This window comes from Centroberyx gerrardi, chromosome 1 (genome assembly GCF_048128805.1).
Source record: "Centroberyx gerrardi isolate f3 chromosome 1, fCenGer3.hap1.cur.20231027, whole genome shotgun sequence".
NCBI lineage: Eukaryota > Metazoa > Chordata > Actinopteri > Beryciformes > Berycidae > Centroberyx > Centroberyx gerrardi.
This window is the reverse complement of record NC_135997.1, coordinates 4,953,733-4,973,831: the sequence shown is the minus strand read 5'-3', so window position 1 is coordinate 4,973,831 and position 20,099 is coordinate 4,953,733. Positions and strand designations below refer to the sequence as shown.

General features: G+C 40.9%; 1 protein-coding gene across 1 annotated transcript; it reads right to left on the bottom strand.

Moving 5' to 3' along the window:
- Positions 1–1,617: 1,617 nt before the first annotated feature.
- pamr1a (peptidase domain containing associated with muscle regeneration 1a) lies at positions 1,618–14,951 on the bottom strand. Its single transcript, XM_071905682.2, has 11 exons — positions 14,828–14,951; positions 12,788–12,967; positions 12,066–12,191; positions 11,305–11,419; positions 9,931–10,148; positions 6,860–7,063; positions 6,222–6,416; positions 5,766–5,832; positions 4,802–5,028; positions 3,359–3,699; positions 1,618–2,450 (listed from the first exon to the last, which is right to left on the bottom strand). The coding sequence occupies exons 1-11, from the start codon at positions 14,949–14,951 to the stop codon at positions 1,878–1,880; spliced, it is 2,370 nt and encodes a 789-aa protein (XP_071761783.2). The 3' UTR covers positions 1,618–1,877.
- Positions 14,952–20,099: the final 5,148 nt, after the last annotated feature.

The following is a 20,099-nucleotide window of genomic DNA, read 5'->3' as shown; positions in this document are numbered from 1 at the left end:
AGTCTTCAGTATTTTCTAGTCTTTACTTCTGCAACTGCCAAGTCATTTTTACACGAGAAATATAGAACTTGGGTTGCCATTCATCCTCTGCTTTATCCTGGTAATGCAGTGTGCAAGTTGCAGGGACGAACGACTGTGCCGCTCATTGTTTAATTGGCCGGGCTTAAAAGGTGTCCTGAGCAAAGCTGCGTAGAGCACAGAGGGTGTCTGCGTCTCAGGAGTAAGAGCTAAGTTTAGCAAATCCTCTCAGTGTGTTTCTCAATGACAGCACATGTTGGACAGTCTGCAGAGAAACTCACGAACGCATCACCTCACATGCAAACGCACCGCAGACACACATGCACATATTTACTTTAACAGATGAACATGTACATGGCCTGTACATGCTTTACTGCCATGCACGTGAACTCATGCGGCGCTCCGACATGCATGCCAAGCTATGACTTGCATGTGCAGAGATTTTTCAGCGTGTTCTCAATGATGACCTATTTGGATGTTAGAACGCTTTATATCAACCAAATAAAACATATTATTTCTTAGGTTGAAATTTGAATTAAATATACAAACTATGAATGTAAATCAAGTTTGCAAAGTGAACTATTGCATACCTGAACATGTTTTACTTTGCAGATCATGACTCATCCCTGTAAGGAAATTCTCTTTCACATTCCCCGCTCCAGGCAGGTCAAAGGTCAGGATCACTTTCATGACGACTCCCCTATAGAGCTGCTAGAGATTCAGTGATTTGCTCAAAGACACTTCAGCAGGGTGGATGCTTGCCAAGACAGGTGGTGAACTCCAGTCTCTTCACACACTATAGGGATGTGACGATACATGTGCGTATCTCATGATACGATTCAATACATGATGTGAGGTTCACGATTCGATACAATCATGATACGATGCAATAAATAAAAGTTCAGTGACAACAAAGTGTGACTGTGCAGAATTATGTTTATTTCTGAGCCACAAATCTTTCTAGCAATGGCATTGGCTTGTGAAATTGTGATGGGTCAGCAAAAATGTGGCTAATATCGCAATCCATTTTTCTGCCCCACGATACATATTGTCACATTTTTGTATTGTGATATATTGAATTTCGATGTATCGTTCCATCCCTATTCCTATATCTATTTTATTTATTTTATTCTTTCATTTTCCTTCTTAATCATCAGTCATAACCCTAACCCTATAAAACAGATACAAACCTGTTTTATCATGTCTTCTGTAAAGCACTTTGTAACTGTTTTGAAAAGCGCTTTATAAATTCCATTATTATAAAGTCTATTATTATTATTGCAAACACTAGGCCACCCTGCCACCTAAATGTATTATTATTATTAGTCATAGTAGCAGTAGTGAATAATAACCAAAAAAAAAAAACTATACAAGGAAGTGATTCAAACGCTACTCAGGTGAATGTGCAGACAAACAGCGTGGTTGTGTATTTCAACCAACCCACTCATCACATACTTGTTTGAAATTAAGATAGCCTTAGCAGAGAGGTCAGCTACAATGCAATAGCACTGCACTTAAAAAACAGTTCTTAATTCTTGAAGGTTAGATTCAATAGAGTTAAATGTCCACACAAAAGGAAAATATTTTCTGCAGCTCACATGACTGAAATGGTGCAAGTAGCCAACATACAGTACAACAACATGTACACATGTAGACAAACAGTCAAACAGATCACACATCATGTGGTATTAATGACATTGATAGCACCTGGTACAAAACACGTCTTCTCCCTTAATAAATTCCACCATCTCTGAGCGTTGAAATCCTGATGGAGCAAACTGACTGCAGTAAGAAATAAATGAACGTTTAAGGTGAAAGTAGCTGAAAATCTGGTTTACAGCAGATATTACTAAAGATATCTACTTTATGTTTTCCTCTATCCAGTCTCGGAAGTTGGCTATTCGTGTCTGACCTGTGTAAGTCTCTCTCTCATGGCAGTTCCTTTCCTCATAGTTAAAACTCTCCAAACCATGCAGCTGCCAGACAGCGCTGGAGGCGTCCTGAGTCTCATGACTTGACAAAGCGCTGCTTGTGGACGAAGCCACAGATGGTATGACTGTGATGCCTGGGATAACACCAGGACAAGGGCTGCCAGGACTGGAAGGTTTCCTAATGACACACAGTACATTGTCACTAATCACTGTGGTATGTGTTCCTCTTTGAGCAAACTCTCTTTCACATTGCGCAACATCACCCAACTCCACAAGTTTAGTCTGGCCTGAGTGGGTGTAGTGGCTTGGGCGCTTCTGGTCTTGTGCTACCATCCATCTTGCAGTATAGGCCTCCTGGGCGGTCACCTCTCCACCTTGCATTGTGGGTAGACACACTGGCAACACACGCTCACTGATCTTGGCCTTGTCCGCTAGCTTGAGCACAGCCAGATCGGAGTCCAGTGCAGAGTAAAAATCTGGATGCACTACAATATTTGAAACCTGGTGAGGCAGAAAGAGAAAAACATAAGCGTGAGTGAAAATGGATGCAACTGGCGGCAAAATAGCATACAAATACTTGAGAAAGCTTGATCTTGTTTCAGTTGATGTGCCCACTTCTGACGCTGCTGAAACGTCTGGCAAGATCAATGCAGTACGCCTCCAGTTGCTCAAATATTTCAAACTTCAGTCAAACATATTTGTACCCAGGTCTGGCAGGACCTTGGCAAAGCGGTAAGTGCACAACTAAATGCCCCAGGATTTCTTCCAGCACCAATTACTCATGAGCATGTGCACTCGCTTCATCCAAAACCAAAACAAAAATCTATCAAGAGATTAGAGCCGTTTGGAAGATTCAGATTCCTTTCTTAAGATAAATGCTTCAGCATCGCATCTTCTATTTGGTAGACTTTGCATTGGTAAAACAAGACATTTAACAATCAGTCAATGATGCGGATTGATGCTAATTTGGGCTTCCCCTTTTGGTATGAAGCAATCACAGGTCAGTTTTTTTTATCACTTAATTATCACTCCTCCCACAGACTGGACCTCAGTTGGTGCTGTGGATCTTCAAAACATTTAACAACCAATTAATCATATTCGAGGTGTGAGTGCACAACTCTTTTTCAAGTAAAAGGTGTGAAATCACGACAGCCAAGATGTACAACCATTACTGAGAAGACTGATATAAGCGTCCCTTTTACAGCTGAAAGCCTATTAGATACATTATATGATGCATGTTGTTTTGTTAATGTGGTTGGACTACCAAACCCCCACAGTGAAACTATTCTAGATTCACTGTTCTACGGATTCAACTAATTAAGGACAAAAATATAAGAAGCATCATGGATTTTGGCACTGGGCTCTAGCAGCCGAAGCAGGGGGTTTCTGCTCGGTGGAAGGTTTTATACCCGGAGGTGCTGCAGGCTTTTCGTCTGATCCTGGGATGTCTGGTGCTGTATTCCCATGACCACTTTCACATGGGCCGGGCTGAGCGGCTGCTGCCTGTCTTTCTGTGCCACACAGTGAGCGGCGAGCAGGACGCTGCGCTGGGTGAGTAAAGCCCCGCTGCAGGCCAGGTGCCAGAACCCGGACTCCTCTGAGGCCCCCTGCTGGTCGGACACGCTCAGGACACGGCCCCTCCGGGTGTCGCCGCTGTGATCGGGAGGTGAGCGGATATAAATGGCGGCGTGCCACGGCCACCGAGTGTCCGTGAGCTTGTGTGTGCTGAAAGCGGCAAATTTGCCACACACTGCGGAGGAAAGTGGAAGAGTGGGAGAGGAGGAAGAATGTGTCAGAAAGAGAGCAAGTGAGAGAGGGAGGTTAAAAAAGGAAATGGCATTTCATATCTCAGATTTTTTAGGCCTACACAACATTTGTTAAAATCTTTAGAGACTGAAAAAACATGCTTGAATGATGTAATTTCTAAGGAATACTGAATCAGTTTATCATGGTTAGCTCTTCGTTTTTTTTTGTATTTTTGTATATTATTTGTTATTTTCTTTACAGAGAGAAAGCTCTGCAACACACTTTGTTGACTACAGCATCAGACATAAAGTAGGACACAAATGTCTGTGAGCCCGGTGCAGCTTTTCTTCTTAAAGTCACAATGAAACAGCATTTTGAGAGCATCTTGCTTCCTTAAATTGATGTATTTCCTGTTGAAACAGGATGTTGGGGCAGGGAGGGATAATTCAAAAGTGTAAACCAATGGGATGTCAATTAGAGAGAGAAAGACAGTGTTTATTTGATGGGAGGGGTGGGATTGTTAAAAAGCTGTGATGCTTTATTGGTTGGAATTTTTATGTGCTGCTGGTACAACAGTACAGAGATAACCGTTAAAGATGCACTGTTTTCCAGGAAGTAAATGTAATGTGGTTTTGATATAAAAATACAAGACTATAACTGACAGTCTGACACCATAACATCATTCAAATCCCACCTCAAAACTCACCTGTTCAAACTGGCCTACTCATTGTAACCCTCACCGTACTATGCGTTTCCCCTTTTATCCTTACAGTTTTACTGTTTTTATTCCCCCTCCTACACGTGTCTGCCCACTCTATGTCATTTGTCTTGTCTATGCTGTTGTTGTTGCCATGTTTCGCTGTTTTTATCTGTTTCGAGTGTGTTTTTCTTTTTTTATGCATTGTAAGGCGACCTTGGGTGTCCTGAAAGGCGCCCTCAAATTAAATGCATTATCATTATTATTATTATTACTAATTTTTGTACATTTCTTGGCATTTATTGTTAAATAGGTATATATTATGGCATTTTTTCATTTCATTGTGTCAAGCAACCAGGGTGAAATGGTCCGTCACTTGACACCGGGTCTGAACCGCTGCTGCTCTCACCTGGTGAACAGGAGACATGACGCCCGCTCCACCTGCCAGTCTTCAGACAGGTGCGGCGGGAGCTGCCGCTGTGCCGGTAGAGCAGGGAGGCACACCTGTACTCAATGCTTGTGTAGAGTTGGTGAAAACCACGAGGAAGCTCATCCGAGGTGGTGTCTTCCGTTTCCAGCTGCTTATCTGATATATGCGGGATGAAACCGGGTACCAGCAAGTCGTATACCTTATACCTGGAGGAGAGGTGGAGCCTTTGGTCTGGACTCTCCCTGTGGCAAAGTGACAGTTTATTGTAATGGCTCTTTATATACATGCACTTGAATAGCTCCAGGGGTCTGCAGGTATTCATCCCAACGAAACACTACAGCAGTTGATTTCACTGATTAGTTCCCTCTCTCTGGTTGAAGGTATGCTAATAAGGGAATCAGTTAACAAGTGTAAATGAGGCATGTTTTGCATTTTGAGCTACTATAGCAAAATAAATGAGTACCTATTTCAAAGAATAACTGTTATGTATACTTAAGGTTGTTGGGCATTCGTGGAAATTAAATCATTTTCTGTAGCTAATACAGTTTTAGAAGTATGACACATTAAAAAAGTTGGTCTTTTGGCACAACTTTACCCCAAGTTGAGGGTAAGTCCCAATCATTTCACTAGTGTCTTACCAGTATGGCAGTAGTTCAGTTTCAGGGGCAGATTCAGGGAAATGAATAACTCTTCTTCATCTATTAATCACATGATTAATTTGGGGTACAGATGCCTAGATACAAGGGGTGGCTCATCTTACCCACTGGCTCAACCTACCCCATTCTCCCCTTCAGTGTTAGAATGGAAACCTGCAGTCTCTTGGGTCCCAATGGCAAATGGTTGAGAACCACATATTTTTTTATTTGCTCAAATTGCTTGGTCAATGGTTCAGTGGCCTTAAAGAAAATCATGTAAATACACACAATACAGTGTCACAGCCTACCTTGATATGAGAGGTGACTTCACAACCCTCTGTCTCACAAGGTCAGACACTTTGGGCTCTCGACAGGCTGCAGAGGCAAATCAATCAGGTGAGTATTAGCACACCAGAATCAGCTTGTGTGAGCAAAAGAGAAAGTCATTGAGGGAGACCTAGGGTTACGCTATGCATAACCTGTAAGAGTAAAGAGTACAAATTAAAGAGCCATGTTAATGAATAATTCAAAACCATTACTGAGCCAGAAACAGCCTGGGTTACCGTACACTCATCACGCAATTTCCCAAATCAATCAAAACAGGTCATCTGCCAGGTAAATTGGAGTGTTGGATAAACAAACAGTGTGAGTAATGCATCAGAAACATTTTCAGCAGTCCCCACACGGCGTTGAAATGGAAAAAGTAAGCTACTTGGTGCCTAATAGTGTGTTCCCAGCCGTAATGTATTTTTGAAAACAAGTACCTCTCACACACTTGGGCGGCCTGCTGCTCCAGGATGCATTGGAGAGGCAGGTACTCTGGTGGTTTCCACTCAGAATGTAGGAGTTTTTACAGAAGAACTCAATCATCTCGGTACCTCCAACCGTGTCAGGAGCAGGTTTGTAGTAGCCGTTAAGCACTTTGGGTGGAGGGGCACACCGGGCCCTGCTTACATGGCCTGTGTGTGTGCGTGTGCGTGTGTGTGTGAGAGAGAGAGAGAGAGAGAGAGAGAGAGAGAGAGAGAGAGAGAGAGAGAGAGAGAGAGAGAGAGAGAGAGAGAGAGAGAGAGAGAGAGAGAGAGAGAGAGAGACAGAGTGGAGAGAGTAAGTACAGTAAGAGAAGAGAAGACAAGACAAGACAAGAGAAAAATAAGAGATGAAAGAAGTGAGGTGACATGAGGTAAAGAGAGGAAAAACGGGAGAGGAAGACAGCTGAGAAGCAGAGAAGAGGAGGAGAGAAGAGGAGAGGAGAGAAGAGAAGAGAAGAGAAGAACAAAGACATGATGGACATTGACACACAGAGAAGCTAAAAGATAATGGCTCAAGCTAGTTACCCCCATAAATACATTATTTGTCTGGTACAGAAACACCAAAAACAAAGCAGAAACCACCTGGTAAAAACAACAAAAACTACCTTTAGCACAAGTGGGCACTAAGCCACTCCAAGTGCCATTAGGCAGACAGTTCCTTTGCTGGGTGCCAGTCAGTGTGTGAGGCGGGTGGCACTGGTAGCGTACAGATATGAGCTCCTGCCCCGGTCCATGAGCTGGCAGGATGTAGCCATTCACCGGCTCCTCCGGAGGCTCACAGGCTCGACTCTCGATAGCTGGAGCTGTGGAGACATTTTCTGGCTGTGATAGATTGGAAAAAGTATATTACAGTATAATGCAGAGGTGTGACCAACTTTGCTCGAGTCCCAAGTCAGTCTCAAGTCTTGAGGCACAAGTCTCAAGTCAAGTCCCAAGTCTAAATGTAGATTACCAAGTCAAGTCCTAGTCAGGTCCATTTTATTAATATCACATCTCAAGTCTAAATGTAGAATAGCAAGTCAGAACAAATCAAGAGTCCAGTATCAATTTAATATCTTAAAGAAAACGAAATATCTAGGACTTTTCAATGCAATATGGTTTTAATAGGATAAAAACTTGGTAAGAGCATCATGAGTTTGATTTCTATAATCTGTTTCAACTTCAATAATTTAAATCATTCCATCCAAATTCAGAAAACAGAATTTAAATTCAGTCGTCTGCTCATCACTTTTAATCTAAGTCTTTTAGACAAACACAAGATCTTTTGTCAAGACTTTAGAAACCTTTTCAAGTCATCAAAGCACAAGTCAAAGTCAAGTCCCAAGTCACCAGAACCCAAGTCAAGTCAAGTCTCAAGTCTTCTCTTCATGCATCAAGTCAAGTCTCAAGCAGTTGAAATTGTGACTCGAGTCCAAGTCACCTATACTGGAATATATCAGGCATCATTCCGATGCTATCAAAGCTTTCTGGGTTGGCAGTGATGCATATCTTTTGCATGAATGGTATTTTACTATGTAGAGGTGTTTGATAAGTGGAAGCCATAATGAAAGGAATAGTGTAAATAATGTCATTATCTAAGTGAGGAAGATTAACATAAACGTGCGAAGTCTGGGTGTGCACAAGCATGAACGTTTTCGAAAGATTTGCGCTAAATAATGGTATAAATATCGGTCTTTTCCACTCACAGTGCGATTGTTTGACTGTCAGACTTGGATTATGCTGCATGAGCTGTATGGAGTAACTTTATGGTCATTTTTTGCTCTTTTTGGAACTCTAAAGAACCGGTCCCCACTGACTTCAGTTGCTATGGAGGCTGCTATGGAGTTGTGCTGGCAACCTCCGGGTGTGTTATGTGGACAAAGAAACCTGTGCTTCAGCTGGCATGAGGGTGAGTAGATAGTGACATAATTTTCATTTTTGGGTGAACTATTCCTTTAAGTGTATGATAGATTAACTTGACTCTCAGTTCTTTCTTTTATTGAAGTAACTTTTACACATATTTTCCCTAGAACCCCCTGACATCCATTCAAGGACCTAACAGCTGTAGAGAAATACCATCTTGTCAAGTTAGTAGATAAGTCTGTAAGGGAAAAGAAGGGAAAATAGGGATGCAAGTTAGATACGTAATTGGGGATGGATTCAAAGAGGCCTATTAGAGAGTGGAGAGTGTAAGAGAGAGTGTGTCACTGACCGGTCTTCTCACACCGCGGCCCTGTGAACCCCGCTGCACACACACAGCGGAACGAGTGAAGGGGGTCCAGGAAGCAGGTACCATGGAGACAGGGGGAGGGGCTGCACACTGCGTTGACAGAGAGCAGAGTAGCATAAAACTACATATCATCATCATCTGCATCATGATATATATCTCATACATATATATATATATATATATACCGTATTTCCTCTAATAGTGGCCCGGGCCTTTATTTACCTCAACTGCAGAGGGTACCAGGCCTTTATTGGAAGCAGGCTTATATTAGAGACAGGCCTTTATTTCTAATTCCCTCTGATAAGTATTTGCTCATATTTTAGTACGAAGCCTCCTTGTTTTCTGATCTGCTTCTGTTGGGGTACGTTAGGTAGCCGTTTTTTTGTTACTGCAATGCATTACGATTGTAATTAATAATTACGGTAATCGACGACGGCATGCTCCAGAGACTTCCGCCGGCCGAGCCGTCTTGTGGCACTTGTACGTTACTACAAACTACAGTTACAAACAGGCACCAGGAGTTTACCGGTATCCACCGTTGTTTGCATGTAAGCTGAAGCTAACTGAAGCTAACTGAACCTGGGCGCCGATGTGTTCCCGGTGATCCGGCCGAGATTTCGGCAGGGGTCCAGGGCTCGGATCGGGAGGATCAATGCGGGCCGTGGGCGCGGTGGAGAGGCAGCGGCGGAGAGAGGAGACGGACACGGTGCAGCCATATACTAGGTTTTGAACTAGTCTTGTTTCCTTTGTTTTTTCCCCCGGCCTGTATTTGAGACCGGCCTTTATTTGTTCGTGTCGACGACGGCCCCGGCCATTATCGGAGACCCGGCTTTTAATTGACTACAGGCCACTATTAGAGGAAATACGGTATACTGTATGTCAAAGTTTTCTGAATACTTGTATGCCAAAAGACACTTTGACACCAAAAGATACTTCTCTCAACATCATGGTAAATAAGGTTTACATTGCATAAGAATCTCACAAAAGCAAAAAAGTTTCAATTTTAATGTCACATGACCCAAAAATATGAAGATAGATATATAGATAGATAGATAGATAGATAGATAGATAGATAGATAGATAGATAGATAATGTTTATTTGTGTCACTCCTCAACATCAAACAGAGCAACATATTATCCCACTAAAAAAAAATAATGAGCGCTTCTTTTCTTTTTTCTTTTTCTTTTTCTCAAACAAGTTATTATGTTATAAACAGGACAATATCCCTTTAAATGAATTCCACAGAGGAAATCATCTTCTGCAATGCATCAGGTGATTCTTTACCACCACATTACATATATACAGTATATACTGTATGTTTGTGCGTGTGTTTGCTTGTGTGTGTTTAAAGAAATCTTAACATTTTCAAATTTTTACATAATGTTAAAAGGACTGTAGCAATGATATTTAAACAAAAATGTGCCATTTGCATCGTTAACAATTATTATACCTGCCTGAACTCTCCTGAAAAGTCAGAACAAAGCCATCAAAATTGTTGTAGCCATCTGAGACAAACAGGATGTGCAGGACGTTCCTGGAGCTTTTTACTGGAGGAGGCGGCTGATCCCCACAGAACCGGCCAATCACAGGGGAGCTCAGACTGTCGCCGTCGCGCAGCTCGATGTAGTCATATCGACAGTTGTGGTCAGGCTCCAGACTGAGCATTTGAAACCTGCAATGCAACCAAACAGAAGCTTTTCTTTAAATTATTTTTTCAAAACAATATGAAACACTTAAAAGGATAAGTTTGGTGGTTTTGGACCTAGATATAATTTGTCTCTTACATACCTGTAGTACTTGGACCTGCAGAAAATAGTGACTCTGGAGTCAGCTGTCAGTTGAAACGGCGAGCTCCTGTTGCCTCTTGCCTCTAACAATGAGTCTAAATGGGGTTTGTCAAAATATCTCCAAAAAAGCCGTTTGTGGCTCCACAGGGGAGCTGAGAGCTGAGAGCTCAGTTCCTCCATTCTGCACACATTCTGCACACTTTCACTAATCAGGAAATCACAGAACAATTTTCTCTGCCGTAGCACAGACCTCTGTGGGGTGAAAGGTCGTTACTGGCGGAGTGATCTAATTTTGTCACATTGTAAACAGTAGAGTTTGGTAGAAGATGATACACTGAGTGGAAATCGTGCGGTGCTGCTGCTTTCCTGCTGTGGATAGAAATATGTTGGTCGGTCTCCATATCGTTTTCACAGACTGGATTTTTTGGAGATATTTTGACAAACCCCATTTAGACTCACTGTTAGCAGCAAGAGGCAATGGAGCTCGTTGTTTCATCTGACAGCTGACTCTCGAGTCAATATTGTCTGCGAGTTCGAGTACTACAGGTATGTAAGAGACAAATTATATATAGGTCCAAAATCGCAGAACTTATCCTTTAAGTGTTGTCTCACATAGCTGATGGGATTTGAACACTTGTCTTCTGAGCACAGAAGTTGTGTTTACAACAAGGCTGGTATCTGGGCTTCTCATGCCTCATGTAGGACTGCCTAACTGCTGTATATCCACTCCGCTTTAACCTCGTCCTCAGATGAGAGACCGGTGCAGAGTTGATCCCCAGTAGAGCAGATTGCAGTGGAAAACCGATATCCAGCAGACAAAAACAAAACATATCCTTTATTCTAGAGTTGGGGTCTCAAACCGAGAGCCATGGAGAGCTGAGAGTCTGCAGGTTTTCGGTGTAGTCTTTGGTTGGAACGAAAACCTGCAGACTCTCACATGGTTTGAGACCGCTCTAGAGAATAATTTTCATTTCTTCTGTTTGGAACATTGCTTTTCTTTCCAGGTAAAGGATTTGACTTGAAAGCTTTGAAGGGACCCACCGAAGCTCGATGCTGTGGGCCGGCTGCACCTGCACTCTCCATTCACACCGGCCATTGGTTGGGTAACTTTCCAGAGCCACGAGACCCTGAGACCGCTGAATGACTCCTCCACATGCTAACCACAAAACAAGCAAGTGTAATTATTTTCACATAGTAAGTGCACATTCCTGTGAAAGATGACTCATCACAGTTGAATTGAACACAGAATTTGTTTGCTGTTTCAAGTTATTTAATGGTTAGTTAATGGTGTGCTGGTATGTTTGCAGGTATGTGTGTTTTTGAGAGGACCAAATGAGCACAAGAATATAAAGACTGTAAATGAAAATCCTCCGAAGTGAGTTTTGTCAGTCCTCACTACAAAAAGGGACCAGGGTTAGGGGTTATAGTTAGAATTTCTGTTAGACTGAAATTAGGATAAGGGCTAGGGTTGGCATTAGGTGAGGTTTATCAATCACAATTTGTATAGAATTTGTATAGAAGTTTGATTCCATGTATTGCTTGTTCAATGCATAACTCTTCCTTTAGTGAAGCATTAGTAAAATTATACAGCCTATTTAATTCAAACGTGCTAAGCAAAATTTGTAACTCTTCTTCATAACCATAACTTACACACTTTGTCACGCAGTAGCAGGTTATTAGCCACTTCCAAAACATTTTATCATGTCAACTATGGTGCCACAGCCATTTACATAATGACTGCCGGATTCAAAATATTATTCTATAGCATGGCCTTCATCAAACAACAGGAATATGCAACTCACTCTTACAGTCCCCTCCACTCCAGCCTTGGCGGCATTCAGTACAAAATCTCCCTCTGACAAAGAAGTCGTCATTGGCTTTCCAGGTTCCATTGTGGCACATTTTGCAGTTTTCAAAGAGACTGCAACCTGGCAGGGAGACAGACAGAGTGAGCTGAGGGAAGATGGTCTATTGATCCTGTTGAAGAGTGCAGCGCAGGGTTGAGTTTTGATCATTATTATTGTAATACAAGTCACGTACTACCACTGAATGGTCAAAAATGAGTGTCCATGTTTAAATTCATCTTTACATTTAATCAGCAATATTTTCATATCAATAGGTTTTGCTACTCTGTATCACTGGTTGATATAACACAATAGTGATTCAACCTATAGTCAGTAAACACCCAGTGTCAGGAAGGTTTTTCCTCTGGTGCACAGGAAGTGATGCGTTTACTGCAAGTGGCTTGTTTGGAATAAATAAAAGAAGAACTGGGTAGTTATCGTGAGCAGTGACAGCCACCATGGCTTAACAGACAAAGAAAAGAGCGCCACCTACAGAAACTCAAACTGCATCAACAGAAAATACAAGCTCCGCCCACACTGTTTGATTGACAGATGATCTCTGGGAAGTGCAGTGCAGAAACACCACAGCAATGCACCAAAGATGTGACCAAAATAAAATAAATCAAGCATCTCACGGATTACCCCTTTAAGGAATACCTGAGTTGAAAGTGAGCGTGTACCTGGGTGGAAGATGCAGGGGTCACACTGGTCCAGAGCGTTGCGGCAGCAGGGAACGGTGTATCCGACCCGGGAGCCTTGTGACGGACAGCGGCACTGGATCAGGTGGTACTCACAACATGGCCGACACATGCTGCTCCACTCCGAGCTCGGACAGTTGTTTCCTCCCACTGCTCTGGAGTCTAAATAAAGGGCATGGGCATCAAACTTGATATCCAGCTGTATAATCTTATTTGGCCCTGAGTAGGTTGTCAAAATACAAAATAAAATGTAAAAGGTTGTGGCTGTAGAGGTATACTAGACATTTATCTCTATAGCAGGAAATGCTATATATTACCTAAAGAGCACTCAAGGAACTTTCAAGATGTCCTCATGGTGAGCAATGATTTATTGATTCCCTTTTATTTACTTGACTGAGAAAACATTAGCTGGAGTATCAAATCAAACATTAAGTTGACTTGATTCAGCTTTTTCAAACAAGGTAGTTTTTGTGTTTACTTTGCTTTTTGAGGCAAATGGATATAAATTAGCGTGGCAGATACTAGTGTACAGCAAGCATATCCTGATGAAACAGTATAGATCAGCACTATAAAGGGCTTCCTTCCCCTCTCCAAAATAGCAGAAAAATAGTTTTGCTGTCTAATTCATCTAATTTAAAACGTAGAGATGAAAAATGAAATGCAGAAGAAAACATGGCAGAGAGAGAGACTGCAACATCCTTTGTACCCACAAACACCAAAGTTCCTTTAACTCGTTTATAATAACTGGTTTAAGTTCAAACCCACATTAACTCATGCAGCAAGCCACTGAGTGATCGTTCACACCAATCAAAATGCCCCAGAGCATATTTACTAAATGTGGTCAAAGTTCATTTAGCAGAGTAAGAGATACACATTTCTGCCATTAGCAGCACCCCGTACTGTTTGATGTCAAAATGCCTCTGCAAGCGATGGTTCCCTGTAGGGAACATACTGTATGTACCACATTTCATGATGACTGGACAAACTGTGGAGGTGCTGTGGCCAATTTTATGATTAATTAATATCAGCCATAATATTTATTCCCTTTGGGAAAATGAAAACGCAATTAATCACAGCCCCACTGAATATGCCAGTTTTTGGTTCATGACCATATATCTTGAATGGTAGATGTTGATGGACAAAAACACAGTGTACACAAAGACACAATAAGCATAATGCATCCCCACATATAGACCATATAGAGCCGCATTTAGAGCAGTGCAAAGTGTTCTGGGAGAGGCTCACAAGTCCCAGCAAATAAAGTAAAAGTTAGCACAGTGAGAAAATGTATATGATTCAATAATCTGATCATAGGTTTCATTCTACCCACAGACAGTTATCCAGTAATCCAAAGACATGTAGGTCAGGTGAACTGAAGACTCTAAATTACCCATAGTGAGTCTGTTTGTGTGTAGTATGGCATATGATGTATGTGATCTAGTATATGGCAAAGTATAGTGTATATGATGTAGTAAACGATGTATATGAAATATGTATATGATCTAGTATAGGATGTATGATGTGTATATATATGTAGTATGTATATGTATGATGTAGTATGGTATATGACATGTATATTGTATGTAAAGCCCTTTGAGACTTGACTGTGATAAAGGGCTATATGCTAAATCAAATTCTCCCAGATTCTGTTCCATAAACTATGTGTTTATTTGTCAGTCATTGGCATGAAAAGCTTTTAGACTCTAAGTCAAAATATACATAAAATGCTGTATACTGTGCCAGTAGTTGCCCTATTACCTGTTCCAGATTGAGACATTTACAGCCTGTAGCTTTTCAGAGCATGAATGACACAAAACTCAGACAGCAGAAGTGAGCACATTATGACTCACCCTCATGGAATAACTGTCCCATGAGTTAGTCAGCAATAAAAGATGTTGTTGAAAATGTTTTTCAAATGGCATCACTCTCAGAAAGAAGAGGCCAAGTGATATACAGATTCTGTCCAATGTTATACAGGAACAATATTCAATCAGAAGTATAATCAAGATGCTTTTTACTTACCATGTGGCCAGGCTGTCACACAAAGGCAGAGCATTAGGAGGAGGTAGCACAGTTTGGGGTCCAGAGGAGTGGGCATTGGTTCCTTCTTTGTGAGTAGCGCCAACTGGCACAACATACTCAGCATGTTGGCAGCCAAGCTCACGGTAATGAACTGTAAAGCTCCAAAGCAATAGCACTAGCCCAAGTACAGCGCTACCTGCAGATCTTCCTGTGTCTGCTCAGAATGTGACGTAGCTGTGGATGGAGCATTCTCCTATCTTAGCATAATGGATAGAGATCTTTAACCCTTTGCTTCCAACATGTTTTCATTAGCAAAACCCTGTATTTTCTCTGGAAAAAGTTCAGCTCACACCAGCACTAGGTCTGCAAGCAGCTCCAGTGTCTCTGCTGCTGTATTGAAGAGTCCAGAACGAGTGCCAAGCTCTGACTAAGTAACAGGGGAAAATATTTATTGGGGGAGGATGTGGAAAATGCATTTGAGGAAAAGTGCAGTCATGTTAAATGAAGAAAACAGCGAAGAACAAATTCCAGAGAGAGAAATTTCCATTTGTCAGTATAACAGTGAGAGATTTCAAGGAAAGTTAAATTAGGTCAGCAGTGAATCACCAAGCTGCAACGTAGACAGGTGAGAGGAAATCAAATATTTTTTCCACACACTTTAAAAGTTGTGTGCCATTAATATATGTGATTTATCATGCCAACTGTGATGACTAATGTCATATCAAAAGCTAGCTGTCATGCTTGGCATGACAATTTCAAACCAGTGGGAAGACAGATAACAGATGTCCTTTCTAATGAGACTGCACAGTGTTTATGATATCTCTCTCTATAGATTTGCCAAGAGCAATGGAGCAGACAGGCTCGTCACATCTCATTTCAGACACCAGCTTTCTTTTCCATTACCTAAGCCTTTACCTAGGAGGTTCCATGTTTTGATATCTGCTTTCTTCTTCATTACAGCAAGTTGAGGACAGGCAGAGTGAAGACTGAGATTGATAATATCACACAGCCTCAACTGTTGTTTGTCTCAATTTAAAAATGGTGTAGCCTTTTACTGTATGTGCATATAAAATGTATTGATGAGGATTTGCAACTTTGTTGATATTGTGGATTGCAAATAATAAATCCATATTTGTGAAGGAACTTTGGGGATCTGTTTATAGCTCACTAACTAATGCAAAAAGGTGATGTTTCCCACAATGCTGATGTTGAATCATCTTGATGTTAAATCATCTTGACAGGTCAGTGCACACATACATTAATATTGATCCACATATTAACATAAGTAGATCTTCTCCACTGGCTAATTTACATTGTCTCAATTTAGCTCTTGCTGCTGGCCATGCCTTTGGCAATAGTCAAAGTTATCCGGGTCCAGTGTGTGACTTCCCTCATACAGTGCACATGTTATGATGGCAGGCAGTTCTGACCTTGGAAATAAAAAATGCATTTGCATATTACCCATGGTCAGTTTGTGCAATTCCATAAATAAATCATTCTTCAAGTTAATTTTGCACCAGTCAGCCTATTCTGGATTAGTGTATCACCTCTATGTGCATTAATCTACTCGCCAGAATGGATTTCTGTCTGGATCCATTTTTGCAAGAGGTCATGGTGAAGACAGCTGGGACACTGACGGGGTGTTAGCAGTGAGTCGGTTAGGGCCGATCCAACACTGGTCCACCTTCTCATCAGATGACTTCTCAAACAGCCAAGAGATAATAATATAAATGCAATGCTTTATTGATCCCTGTAGGGAAATGATAATTCTTTCTGCTCTCCCCCTCCAGCAAGGTCAGAGTAGGATCCCGTACAGAGCAGCAGCCTGGAGCAGGTAGGGACACTGGGACTTGCTCAAGGACACTTCAGCAGGGTAGATGCTTGCACACACTGGGTTTGAACCTGGATCCAGTTGAAGGAAAGGTCTGTCTCATCACCGCCCAGAAAACAAGGGCAGAGCTTGGACACAGACCTTTACTAGCAGACCGTCTGCAGTTAACATTCCTACAAGAGAGGAATTCACAGGCAGAGCTCATCACCTCTAACACCATCCTGTAAAGCAAGTTGGTGGAAACGTGTGTGTGTGTGTGTGTGTGTGTGTGTGCTGTTAGAAATGTGTGTTTGCTGAAAAGTAACACAAATGAGCAAATGAGGAGCAACTGTGGGTAAAATCAAGAAAGGTTGAGTCGATGTGATTAAAGGTCTTTGAAATAAAACTCATTAAAAGAAATCAAAATTTTGCAAAGTTCCACAAGGTCAATATAACACTTGGTTATGAAGAAAAATAATGCTATTCATGATTCAATAAATTAATTCATTTTCCCCCTAAAAATAAGGTGTGGCTGACAATCTCTAAGCCTCTTCTTAATCACCATGTGGTCAGGCAAAAATTGTGGATCTCCAACTTCACACCCTTGTTGACACCCATCAACCTTACTGTTCAAAAGTATTGTGGTAACACTTTACAGTAATGGTACACTAAGTTAAGGGTTAGTTAATGCTTAATAAGCATTAACTAACCCTTAATTAACAGTTAACTAATGTGTAATGTACTAATGTTGTTCATGTTAACTAAGGTATTAATTTATACATTTAATAGTTTATAAAGATGACTATTAAATAATGTATAAATTAATACCTTAGTTAACATGAACACCATTAGTAAATGATACCAGACACATTAGTTAACTGTTAATTAAGGGTTAGGGTAGTTAATGCTTATTAAGCATTAACTAACCCTTAATTAATGTACCCTTATTGTAAAGTGTTACCAGTATTGTTAAAACTAGTCCTAGTACTCGGTAAATATGTCCTTTCATCTGGATTACTTTTTTTTTTTTATGAAGTGAATCATGGTTGTATTTTATTGTTTTGGATTACTTTTTTGATTATAACACCAAAACTGACGTGTGGATGATACACACACGTGATGACTGTAATTTGTTACAGATGCAGTCAAGCAGTTAAGGGTGAGGTTACAACATTAAATCATATAACCAACAGGGGGCATCAGACACCTTTGCAATTCTCATCTTTGCAAGATGAGGACATGCTTCACCAATGTACAGCAGGAAGATGATCATGATTATTGTTTGACAAAGCCAGTCACCCAGTAGTGATTAAATCACTCCCATCAACAAACTCAGAGCCACTTTCTGACCATCGCTTTGAACTGGCGAATGTGAAGAAAACATGACTGTCTTCTTATGTTGCTTGCAGCTGTTGATGTGTCGATCATTGTTGAAGATTTCACCTCCTCCTGCAGTGTTGAAACTGACCAAAGCAAACCTGAGAGAGGAGGAGGAGGGGCAGGGGATTAGAAACTCTCTAAAAACTAACTACAGGAAAGATTTAGTCACAATTACAAGTGCTGTCAAATTGAAAATATATTCTATTGCACTACAGTTCCATGCAATATTGATACCATATCACACAGGTATAGCTAAATCCAAAACATACAGAAATCACAGACCATGGTCTCTGTGTTAGAGTTTGGTTATGACACTAAACAAATATAAACACACCAATTCTGGAAAGAAAATATATAGGCTATATATATCGCTCAGGAATGTGTTGTGTGTTGGTTGCGGTGAGGTTTCTTCACTTACTGACAGAGACAGGTTTAGCTTTTAAAGCAACATGTAACTTGCATCAAGCTCACTCATTGTCTCACACTCGCAGCAGGGACGTCACTTTTGAACCTATTCATGGTACGCATTACCTAACATCAGCTAAACTATGTCAGTTTCACAACACCGTTTAGTAACCAACTCAACAGTAACAACTTTAATCAAATCATTCCCATAACTTAACTAGCACAATCTTATCAGTGCTAAACAATGAATGTTTCTGGGAAACATGGCAGTAAATATTTGACTCTGCTCAATAATAACCCAATATTATTAAATAATCTAATTTATAATAAGCTACAGTATTATTTCCATTTACCATTTCAAATGATGCCAGGGTAAGAAGTAAAAAAGGTAACAAGAGAGAACATAAGATGTGTATAAGCCTTCAAATCCTACAGGAGTGAGCAATGAGTATTCTCTAAAATATATATATATATTTTTTTTTTAAATTAATAAAATAAAAATGTAAAGTTAAAAGTTGGCATTTGCGGCAGATCCTCCAACCGGGTAGTTGGAAGATTGTAGGCTAAGTGATAGTAGGCTAAGTGTGTGTGTGTGTGTGTGCGTGTGTGTGTGTGTGTGTGTGTGTGCCACTTGTGAGGTGATGACATCAATTCACACACGCTTATACAACTTTCAGCAGGGTGACAGGGCTAGACACGCAGTTAAAGAGGACTTGTTGACATCAGAGGCGGACGCTGATGTTTTCTGCTGCCTGTAATCACCTATAGTGCTCTGTCAGCTGTAATTGGCTCCCCTGTTGCTCCAGGAAGTGTTTCATTTGGAGCTCAGAGACTCTCATGGAGCCCCGGCGCTGCATCGCCCACTGACCTCTCTCCTCTTCCGTCCGATGCCGATGGAAACCAAGCCAGCGACCCACACTGGCAATGCAAAGGGTGAACTGTATGAGGAGGACCTGTCACCGACACACGTTCTGGTTCTGTTAGGAGCTGGCATCGGGTTATATGGGAGTTGATTCCATTGAAATATCTTCTACACATATTCTGCACTCTAAAACAGATCATTTTAATAAAGTCTGGGAGCCCTATCTGAAATATCTTGATCCTGATTTATCTTCCATTATTTTACAAGGAATCACCTGAACCTGAACATCCTGTGACTTACCTGATCTGAGCTGGGTTTTTTTGTTTGTTTGTTTTGTTTTGTTTTGTTATGTCTATTATTATTTTTATTGTATTATTATTATATTTTATATATTTTTATTTTTATTTAATTGTATTTATTCATTTATTTGTTTGGTTCGTTTGATTATTGTTGATGAGCTTGTCTTATCATTATCATTATTGTTTTTGTGGAAAAAACAGAGAAAATCCAATAAAAATATTGTTTTAAAAAAAACAAAAAAAACACACGTTCTAGTTTCTTAAATGGCCCGTCTGTCTAAAAAACAAAAATCACTGGATGGGTTAGATAAGCTCATGTAGAGGCTGCTGGCTGGCTTCCCCATAGCAACATATGAAATCTGACCCAGAGGCCAAATTTCTCAACCACTTCCTCTCTTTATGCAATGACTCATTGGGGAAAATTAAGGGTTAATGAAGGGTTTTCTTGGATGTTTTTCTTGGATGTGTCCTTGTATGCTTTGAGGATCTGGGCTGGTGATGTCAGGTACGCTCTGT

What these genes read in the sequence shown, in the direction of transcription:
- pamr1a (XM_071905682.2), bottom strand. Translation starts at nt 14,951, where the DNA reads ATGCTGAGTATGTTGTGCCAGTTGGCGCTACTCACAAAGAAGGAACCA. An exon ending in TGTGACAGCCTGGCCACATG is followed by an intron (nt 12,968 to 14,827) that starts GTAAGTAAAAAG and finishes CCCTTTATTTAG; the next exon opens with ACTCCAGAGCAGTGGGAGGA. An exon ending in AAAGCCTGCAGCACCTCCGG is followed by an intron (nt 2,451 to 3,358) that starts GTATAAAACCTT and finishes CTGCCTCACCAG; the next exon opens with GTTTCAAATATTGTAGTGCA.